The 11,005-nt window shown below is 43.2% G+C and overlaps 1 protein-coding gene across 3 annotated transcripts in view; it reads right to left on the reverse strand.

The window, feature by feature from the left end:
• The window catches only part of NPTN (neuroplastin), a 56,318-nt gene extending 45,578 nt beyond the window's left edge, over positions 1-10,740 (reverse strand). The window contains exon 1 of one of the 3 annotated variants that reach the window (XR_008578613.1): positions 10,472-10,740. Coding sequence is in view for 2 of the 3 variants with exons in the window: in XM_054836787.1 (XP_054692762.1) it covers positions 10,472-10,559 (88 nt within the window). In the remaining variant the exon portion in view is untranslated. The remainder of the gene's footprint in view (positions 1-10,471) is intronic. The other 2 variants (XM_054836787.1, XM_054836788.1) reach the window with 2 other exon arrangements.
• Positions 10,741-11,005: the final 265 nt, after the last annotated feature.

Genomic DNA, 11,005 nt, shown 5'->3' on the forward strand with positions numbered 1-11,005 from the left:
CCTTTAATAGTGGTGCTCGTGGCAAGAACAGGGCAAACATATAGTGATCTTCTGCCAACCTTCACAAGTTTGCTACTGATGATTCTCCTAAAGCAGAGGTGATGTTCTCATTGCCATCTTAAAGCATGTTTACATTTCCACAAAGAAACTGAAAAGTTTGTTTAGTAATTTTCCATCTTTGAGAGGCAAGAGCTCAGGTTCAGTCTGCAAAAAGAGGATGACAGTGTAATATTTGGAAAACCCTTTGGGAACTACAAATCCACTTTTTTTTTTGGTCACACTGAGGCCCCAAAACAGAAGAGCAGCAATGCAGGACGAGGTGCTTTCCTACTGGTACTGACTGGGCAGCCAATGCCAGGTTAACATTTGGTAGGTGCCGTTAAAAGGATAAATCATCCCTGCAGTTAATTTGCTGCCTAAAAGAGGCATAAATAAAGGGACAACAAAAAGAACGTGATAATGCTTTGCTGAAAAATCTGAATGTAGGCCACTGACAACTATAACTCCCAGACACTTACTGTGTACTAAAAAGCCACATACCTTGTTGTATCTAGTTAAAGCAAGATTTGAGAAGATGGAGGTGTACAAAGAAAGAGATTAAGTAGTACCATATTCATCCATGCCCTTTTACAGCTCCTGCCTTGGCTGTTATTTATAGCTCCTTAAAAGCTACTTCTCTCTGCCCTGTCATTTTTGCTCCATTCTCCCAACTAGTTCCCTTCCCAGAAACCAAACCTGATGACTTCTTCTTCTTACTCCATATGGCTCAAGATTGGGGTCACTAAATTGATCCCGCTACCACTAAAAATAGCAGCTTTGGGAGTCTGAGACCCAAAACATGCAGCTTTGCTTAAATCTATCTTGTAACCTTAAGTGAGACCATATGTTGCTACTGAGCACTACAGAACTTGCAACAAAGCGATAAAATTTTTAACTGACAGGTTTTTCAGCAATCAAGTCTGAAAGCAAACCATCAATACTGTGTATCTCAGTCTCACATTAGGTTCAGTACCCTCAAAACCAGGGAGATAACGCGAACTGTCCCTTCTACTTCAAGCAGTTGGTTCCTGGAAATGAAAACATTTCTACTACCATCACGTTGGACAACAAGCAGAAAAGCACAGCCACTTGGGCATCATTAGTTTCTACATTTACGGAGACCAAGCAGGCACCAAATAGACCACTTCTTAAAGCAAAATTAAGCACAACAGGAACGGCAAGCTGAATGGATTTTTCTCGGTACCGATTTAGAGCAGTTGTACAAAAGAAAAGCTCACCAAGTATAACCAAAAGATCTATCTCTTCAACTGCCAAAGTCAATTCTTTCACCTGCCCTTTGGAAGTATCTGCACCAAGTCCTCCAGTATGCCCAGGATATATTCAGATTTTATCATTAGGTTAAATAAAAAAAAAAAAAATCACTTCTTTCTAATCGGATGGGTCATACATAGCGTAGCACCGGTCATAGCTCTGCTCAATTTGTCAGACTCTCTTCTTCAGCATGAAAAAGCAGTGGGGAAACATCCCCCCCCCCCCCCAAAAAAAAAAAAAAAGCCAGAAACCAGGCAAGCTCTAGCTTCCCAACATACATAAATACAGAAGAGGAGTCCCATCCAGAGGAGACTTCCAAAGACTAGGTGGAGACTGGCTCCGAGTCATAAAACCTCGCTGTTCAGTTGCTTCAGGATTTTGAAAATGCTTCCCCAAGGCAACTCTCTTCCAGTGAAGTGGTAAGCCTCAACAGCAGCTAACTGCTGAACTCACTGTTTATGTAGCCTGGCAGTCATAACACGAGGAAAAAAGCTTGCTGCAGAACTTGTTTTACCATATGCGAACGCTGAATAAATAGTATCTCCAAATTCTGAGGTTCCTATTTATTTCCTAGGGTCATTAAGGTAATCTATCACAAGTGTAAACTAAGCTGCCTGACAGAACCTACACTGAAAGTCTTCAGCTACAAATTTGAGAAATACAGGATAATGCATCATGCTCAGAATAAGAGTTTGCTTATTTGGTGACTACCTGGCTTAAAACTGCAATGTGTTACATCCTGTTACATTTCTTACTAAATTCAGTAGACTTTATACATATATGTACACACACACACACACTCACATTTACTTATTTATTTCCTCCATGTCATTTATTCTTGGCTTTGTTTGATCTCGACCTCTTAACTCCCTCCTCAAACCTCATCAGAATAGTTTTTAATCTTTTTCTGCGATAACCTCCCCTTTCTAAATAAAGGTTACACGGGAGTGCACAGACTTAAAATCAGCGGTATAGGGTGGCAGTCCAAAGTGGCAGAGGACAACATCTGCTGAGGTCTCAGAAACTTTAGACATCCCCATCAGTGAGGATCCAGAAATTAAAGACTTCTTCCTTCTCTAACAGAACACCCCAGCGTGCACTTTATTATTAAGACTCAACTATGAAACTTTGCTATGGTAAGAGTTTTGCCCACCTGTAAAAATCTTAATTTTGGGAGAGGCCGATTTTTCAGACATTGAGGAGATTTGCAGGAGAGTTGTACGCACAGATTTTGATACTAGAACAGAATTTTTACAAGTTTTCTAGATGGGTATGTAGAACTAAGAAGTATTTCAAGTTACATACTGCGATATAAGTTTTTCTCATTTCAAGCTAGACCCCAAAATGTGAATTAATGTCATCACACTTCTATAAAAATCATAAAGACATGTAATAGCATAAAATGCAAGAGTGGGAGTCAACTGCTCACAACCTTGGATGCTTAAAGCAAAGAAGAGAGAACGAAACAATATTAAATTCCCTGAAAAAAAGTTGCTTTAGTTAAACTATCTGTGCATACAGGTCAGAACACCTCAAGCAGAAATTAACAGTTTTAACAGAAGTTTGCTGCCTATATTGAAGATATATAGAATACAAGATCAACAACATACTGCAAAACTGTACATTATGGATCTTCCAATTCTTTGCTCTATCAGCCTGCATAACGATGGTCATAACCTGCTCAAAAAGAGAATTAAAACCAGTCTGTCTTCTGCAACGCTACAGAATTTTAGCACCAGGCTACCCTCACCCCACCCATAATTCAGGGGAAGAGATAATCCTTGCACACAGTAGCCTGGCTAATCTTGCCAGTCTTGTGCCCAAGAGACCAGCTTTCGTGGTGCCATGGAAAGCTACGTACCACAGATCAAAGTAATCTGCACGTAGCGTTTATTTTATCCTTCCCATCTATTCATTATCTTTTCCTGCACTGAGAATTAAACCAAAACAAACAGAAAATAAAACCACCTGTATCCAACTCTAACAATGTCTTTCACCATCTCAGATCCTGTATCCTTGCCTTTCCAAGCCAAGCCACCCTAACTTACACAACCATCTCTGGAGCAATCTTCACCGCTCTTTTAAGCTCTGGACTGTAACATTAATTCCTGATTTTCCTCAAGCAAGAAGGCATCATGTAATATTTTGAACGCTTATGTCAATCATTGCATGCTATGTTTAGCATCATGGGAAGACAAGAGCTTCTTAACATTACAACATTTGCATGAATTTACCAAGACTAACAGAAACACTGCAGCTGAACTCCAATTTATAACTGCATTTCAACCAGATTAGCATCACATAATTCATTATTAGGAGTCTGAATGAACAGGATAGGAATTAAAATACTTTCACATTTACAATTTGGACCTGTAAGGTAAGATTATCCTAGCTGACTACCACAAAGCTTTTCTAACAAGCTAGGCAAAAAAAAAATTCCAGTCAATATGGTATCTACTCGTTTTTTAAAAATGCACTCAAGCATCTGTTTTTTTCAAACTCCTGCTGCACGCCTTCACCAAATTATTTTGGTCTGCCATGATGTCTGTTGGGAGCCTACTGCATTGCCGAAATCCTTGTCAAGCTCTTTTTCTAGGCATTTAAGTTCAATTTTCTCTTTTTTAATTTAAAAAATATTCTTTGTCAGTTTTACCACCCTCCCAGAATTTAATACTTTTTTCACCCACTTTTACTCCTAAGAGTTTTGGACCGATGGCATCTTTTTGCATCTTCCCTCTTCTAGTCTATTATGTTCCCCTTCCTCTTATTTTCTCATATCTTCATTACACCTATCAGGAAATGCATTTAGTTTAGGTTCCCAAAGAAACCACAAGCTCTGGGGAGAGCCATCATGATCCCTATGTGCATTCAAAGCTACCAATAATTCACAAAATGTGGGAAGTAGTAAGTAGCTACACTAAGTAGCACTTTGGCTCAACAGATTCATTAACGTGGCATTTTAAAACATGCAATGTAAAACAAGCCTATACAAATTAGAGCAATTTAAGACCTTTTTTTTTTTCTTTATTCAAACCAGAACAGGACATTATGATCTAATTTTCCTTTACAAAAAGGTCTCACAATGCAAATCCATTTAGCTAGTCACCTACTGTCTTGGGCACTTTACTCCTCCTCAACTGGAAATTTTGTTCTTTCAGAACGTCCTTGCCCCTGCTTTTTCTTTGATATATCAAAAGGCTTCCAACCCAGTATCAACAGCTAACACAGTTAATAAAAACATTGTCTCCCTGAGACTCCATCTTACATACTAAAGTTCCAACTACACCTCCGAAGAGCGGAAGACAGACACAACGCCTCTCCCTCCCTCCTTCAAAAGCAGAGATCTCTGCTATCCCAACCCCATTTCAACATCAAAGCCATTAAGAAAAGAATAAAGGCTCTCCTATGCTACAGCTCTTCAACAGCAAGCCACTTGGGGTCATATTTACTCAATATCTGCTTCCCAGGATCAGAGCCCACCATTCACGCTTCCCCCCACGCATACACACCTTCCAGCAGCCAAGATACTACGTTGATGTGATGGTGCTGTTTTCCACGGCATTCTGAGCAGGAACGGTAAAAAAACCCCCACAAAACCAAACCATCTGGCTCTCAAAAAACTTCTCATTCTTTATTATAGCAGAGATCTACAGCTTCTGACACCATAAGATGAAGAACCTTTCCCAGCTTCAGAAGTTATTGTCTTTTTTCTTGAATGAGTTTGCGTCAGCACACAAGCAGTGACTTCAACCACACAGATGACCCAAATTAGCTTCAAGCTTATCAACAGGGCATGAATTTTTAAAAGTCTACAGTAGTTATCTTACTAGGGGATAAATCCTTTCAAGTTTTGACACAGATACAGACATTCAATCCAGGTTGAAATTATAAGTTGAGACTGAATCTCCTTCAACACCAAAAAAAGGGGGGGGGGGAAGGGCAGACAGGGCCCATGTTTAAAATGGAAAGACTGTGGAATTGCAGACCAGTCAATCCCATTTCAACCTCCAGAAAGAACAGGAGAAATCTGCGTGGAAGTGCTCAAAAAACAGAGAAGGGCTTGGGGGAGGGAAGAACAGAGCCGTATTGCTTGCCTGTGGTTTGATACAGCTTGCCCGTGACAATGTAACCTCCTACTACAAAGTTAATAAAAACCAAAGGTGACTCCAAAGGAGAAAGAACAGACACAGGTTTCCTAATTTTAGTAAAGCTTTTAATACTGCCCTGTACAAGAGCCTCATAACCAAAAATAAAATCTCATTAACGTAGCTCAGTGTACCACATGTGGTTTGTTTTGGTTTGTTTTTTTTTTTTTTTTTTACGAGATACAGTACACAGACAAGTAGATGGAAAACAGAATGAAGTAAGACCGATGATGGGCTAGAGGGTCTCTTAAGCTGATAAAACCAAAGCAAGCTAACGTAGGGTTGCACGCTCAAGAAGATAAGACTTTTGACAACTGGGGGAAAGACATCAGAAGTAGGCGAGATGCCACTTAATAAGAACATCTTAATAAGAACTACTTGGTTTCAGCAGTAAAGGAGTGCAATGTAAGATCTGACCACCATAAAGGATCCCACTGGACATGAGTCAAGAAATGTTTTATTGTAAGAAGCCATTTGTCTTGTGATGCAAACAGGAATGCCATATGCAAGACACATTGAGTGATCCTTCCACTCCACTGAACCTTGGTCTGGTCCCAACTGGAAGCATGTCCGGTTTTACACATCACACTCCAGAAAACGTGACTGAAGAAAATCCACAAAAAAGCACCAGGAGCAGCCAGAAAAATGCAACTTACCAAGAACAACCAGGACAATTAACCTGGAGAAGTACACAGTCGTTGCTGATGAGAAGGTAACACCCTCCTTCCCACTCTAAACTGCATGGATAAAAAGAGTAAAAAGCCTAAAAAAACCCCCAAAAAGCAGGTTTAGGTTACATTTACAGAAGATCTTTCCAGCTAATAGATAAGCAGAAACAGTTTATCTAACTCTGAATCTTCACAGGTTCATCAGTGGGAGCTGCAGCACCTCCAGCACTTGAAGTAAAGAAGAATTTGAACGCTTTACAGCCCAAGGATGAATCACAGGCTAACATTGTCCTTTACGATGCAAGTTTTTACAATTGCCTTCTCTAAAGTAGTACTTACAGCAAAAGAAATAGCTCATTGTGAAGGGAAGAAAGCGCCCCATTCATGAATTTAACAAGAAGTCTTCATACAGTAGTATGTTGTAAGGACATTTAACGCTCTCAGTGTATTTCATCATTGAAAAGTAGTTCCACAGAGTCCCTCCCTTTGAACTGTTCTTCGACATAATTAAAACTATTGTTCGAAATGTCAGTACCAGCAGTGATTGCCTCTTTACCTGTTAGCTGAGATCTGTCAGAAGTTGGTGCAATTTTCCAGCGTATACACATTAGTCATATTGCTTGTATTTAAGTTACCTATGCGGGAGTTGTAGGAGGAAGGAGAATAGCAATGGTGGGAAAGAGAACAGAACTTTGAACATTTTCCTCGATGCTCAGCCCACACTCACACTCCATAAACGTTGTACGAAACTCTTTCTTAGTTTTATCTGGGGACCATTAAAATCATGTCAGAAAACAATCAGTGCAAAATGGATGAGCAGCACTCAGAAATAGCATCCCAAGGATTAAAGGAAGGTTTTTCACTTGCTCTTTTAAAAAGAAATTCATTTTAAGAAGCTACTCTTTCCTGATTTTATGGTCATTTCTATATTGTTTTCTGCCAACAAAAAAGCCACATTCTGTTTTCAGCCAGCTAGTTCCTCCTCATTCATCCAGAGGATGAAGAGAGCGGAGCTAAACAAGCACCACCTAACTTCATTTGGGTTTTATTTCCACTTTTATTTCTAGCTTTCAGTAACCCCAGCAGTTTTTATTAAGTCAGCATTCACAATTTTAAGATGTGATGTTTAAGAATTCCCTCCTCTACACAATACATGATAAAGTCTGGTTTTCAGGACGCTTTGCCAGACCAAAGCTCCAAAAAGGGAAGAACTTGAAAAATTGCTGGCGATTCAACTCACATGTTGGTGTGCTGAAGCAGCACTGTGGATTTCATGGGGGCAGTCCAAGCATCTATTTTAGACAACAGTAAAAATATAGCCATGCTCCTTTAAATCCAAACACTCTAAGGTGAAAGTATTAGTACACTGAAGTCTTTTTTTTTTTTTTAAAAAGCAGCTGGAGAAACAGAGATATCACAAAGGTTAAAAAACAGCAACTAGAAAAGGCATGTGATTCATCACCAAGTAGCAAGTCAAGCACCGTTCCATAAGGAGGATGCTCTCCGTTTTGAAGCTCGCTAAAGTGATTTTCCAACAAATACCAGTTGGAAACTACAGGTTTAACACAGATCATCTTGACAGACTGGCTTTTTCCAGCTGTTCCTCCTCATCTCTTTTCTAAACCCTCCCTTCCATCACTTCATCTAAACTATGCTCTGGATACAAGCGATGAGCTAGTGTGCATCAGAAATGCAGCCTCAAAGAACCTGACAAGTTTCTCACAAGTATTTTCAGGAAAAGGTACATTTCTGACATGTAAATTTTTTCTGTGATCTTTAGGTGTTTATGCAAGAGCTTTAAAAATAATCCATACAAATGTCAAAAACCTACTTTCGGTTTTAGTAAGCTTAAATTTATAGGTGAGCCCGATTCAAAATAATCTGAGTTACATTACTTCTGGAAAAATCACTGGCAATTCAACAGTGATCTCCTGCCAGAAGCAGAAAAAAGGCTGCTTCCCACAGACACTTAGGATTCCACTGGGCATTTTCTGTGAGAGGTGACCTGTCCCGCAGTTTCCACAAGTTCATTACCATTCCTCCACCATCCTAAACTCACGTGGTGTTACTGTGCCTTCAACAGCACTTGGACTATCACCTTTCACTGCACTGATGGCTCCATATCGATAATGGATAATAAAATTCTTGCATATGCATTTTGGGATCCTTCCTTATACCTTCAAAGCACACACCTGTGTGTTAGATACGTTGGGTTTTTTTTAAAAGAGTTATCACTGATATACTTGCCCGTGCCTGTTGAAACCACAGCATCGTTTTTCTAATCACTTACAAGGAGTATACACAATTCAGGAAAAGGCTCTACCTATTCTTCATGCCAAAGCAAAAGAGGAATTGTTCTGTTTCATTAAGCCTCTCATTGGCCATTATTTGCTGAAAGAAAAGAGTTCCCCTGTGGCAGGGCCTACAATCTTTAGTTTCCCTCTGTTACAACAGCATTCAAACTGGGGTAAAAATCCAACAGCAGCAATGAACCTTATTCAGAAGGACCTCTACAAGCGTTCTACTCCTTTCCAAATAGGTTTTCACTCACCTGTGTAAACTCCTACAGCAGCACAGATACTCAGAATCTCCCTTACCATTTAATCACTTGGATGACCCTAGTTAATCAAATAAAGATTAATGAGCTTGCAGGACACACCTGGGGTCTGCAGTCTTACCTCATGCCAAGATCTGCTACTGCTTGGTTAGCTTTATGCCAGGAATGGAAGTCACGATTAAGACGCAGAAAGGCTAAAGCCTTCCATCTATCCCCAAAATGGATTTCATTGTTGACCTCCAGACATCTAACTCCTGTCAAACACCAAATGTTTGCACTGCCTACCAACCAGCTATTTGGAATTGTTATACCAGCTGCCGGCATTTGACACCTTGCACAGGAACATGACCCATTTAACTTGCATGTCAGAAGATTGCTCACCTCGCTTCACCCAAATACAGGGGGAAACGCAGCACGGATGGGTTAAGCCTGCCACGATGATGCTCTGATGGCACAGCTATCACAGGAAGCATCTCTGCAACGGAGAACCAGACTTTACCCACAACTCAGACCAACCAGCACAATCCTGGGAGTTCACGGAAGTCAGGTCCCTAATTCCCACTGAACTCCAGTGGAATTTGTCCAGACTCTTTTAGGCTCCACAAGAAGTCCCTCGCTGCTGAAAGCCTGCAGCTGCAGAAGCCAAAGCTGCTTCTGTTTGGTTAACAGACATGAGGCTCCGTCCTGGTTTTAGACTGCAAAATCTACCCATACTGAGACAATAATTCTGATCTGGGATCTTCAGGACATTATTTCTTTCATCTACATCTCTCCTATCACTGTCAAATATGCTGAAAGCCTGAATGTTTCTTCTAGAGCAAGCAGCTAACAAAGCTGACCTCATGCTGCAAGGCAAAATTCAACTCAACAGCAGGAAAACGCTAGGATTGAATAATATCTGCAGAGCAGAAAGGAAGGCAAGAGAAAGAAGGATGAAGCGATGAAACCTTGTGTGGGATTGGTATATTAGTAAGGTATCCCTTCCTTCTGGGTAAATTTTCCCCAACGCACGTAGACCAGAGTCTCTTGTGGGCCAAGATCCCTGCGCTTCACAGCATTCACAGGCCAAAGCATCCCCGACATTAGTTTCACCGTGATGCTGCATAAGAAGCCGCTCCAGAAAGACTGTGCTAAGGCACTTCTGGAGAGGGGAAAAACCTGCCTTCGCGGCTCGCTCTCGCCTTCGGATCGCACGATAAGACATGCATTTTTATAAGCACTGCGGGACCTTCCTTCAAGCAGGAGGCTCACGCTCTTGGGCCAGCTTCGTTCTGCCACTAATTGTCATGCACTTGGCTGCAAACTCATCAGGGAGGAGGCATGCCGCGCTAGATTTAGCTCATGCTATCCTACAAGGAAGAGAGAAGGGTGGGTTGGGGTTGGTTTTTTTTTTTTTTCCTCCTCCTTTTACGCTCCTATCAGAGGACCTCTTTAGTTGCTAAGGAACTACGGGTTTATTGCATTATAAATGATTTAAGGCAGCCCGGCAGATGCAGGTTTAGTAGGCGGGAGGAGATGTTCCATTTTACCGGCAGCACGAGACGCCTCAGGAGAAACGGGGAAGGGGCGGGGGGGGGCAGAGAGAAACCGCCACAGCGCGGCCCTGTCAGCCCCCCCTTCCCTGAGGGATCTGAAAACACGGGGGACTCCCCCCCTCCCCGAGCTCAGGGGGCGGCCACGGAGCGCAGAGCCCACCCTCCCCAGCTCGACCCTCGTCCCCCGCCACAGCCACCCCCATAACAACGCACCCCCCCCCCCTTCCCTCCGCCGCCCTGTCCCGCCGCCCTCACCGTTCTGCGCCGCGGCGGGTCCCGGCAGGATCGCGGCCGTCACCAGCAACAGCGAAAAGGCGGCGGGAAGCGGCCCGGAACGCGGCATCCTCCTGTCCGCTACCGGGAAGGGGAAGCAGGAGGAGGAGAAGGAAGGGGACGACGGGGGTGGGTGGGAGGGAGGGGGTGAGGCGGACGGCGGCGGGAGCGAAGCGGCTCCGGCTCCGTCCTTCTCCGCCGACCTCCTACCGCAGCGCCCGCTCTCGCGACGCCGCCGCTACTTCTCGCGAGATTTGAGGCGGGGCGGGGGGCGCCGGGGAGGGGGTGGGGTCACGTGTCACCGCCCCTCTCCCTCAGCCGCCATGTTGCCGCCGTTATTCCCTTCAGTGCCACCTACCCCCCCCCTCACCTCTCCGGAGATCCCGGCCTTCAGCCCGCGGGCTCCCCGCCTGAGGTGCCGAGCTCCCCGGCCGGTGGAGGGCAGCCCCGGGCCTCGCACCGGCGCTGAGAGGTTGTGGTGCCCCTCAGGGGTGGTGTGGGCTGGAAGCGGGGGGG

This window comes from Grus americana, chromosome 10 (assembly GCF_028858705.1).
Source record: "Grus americana isolate bGruAme1 chromosome 10, bGruAme1.mat, whole genome shotgun sequence".
Taxonomy (NCBI): Eukaryota; Metazoa; Chordata; class Aves; order Gruiformes; family Gruidae; genus Grus; species Grus americana.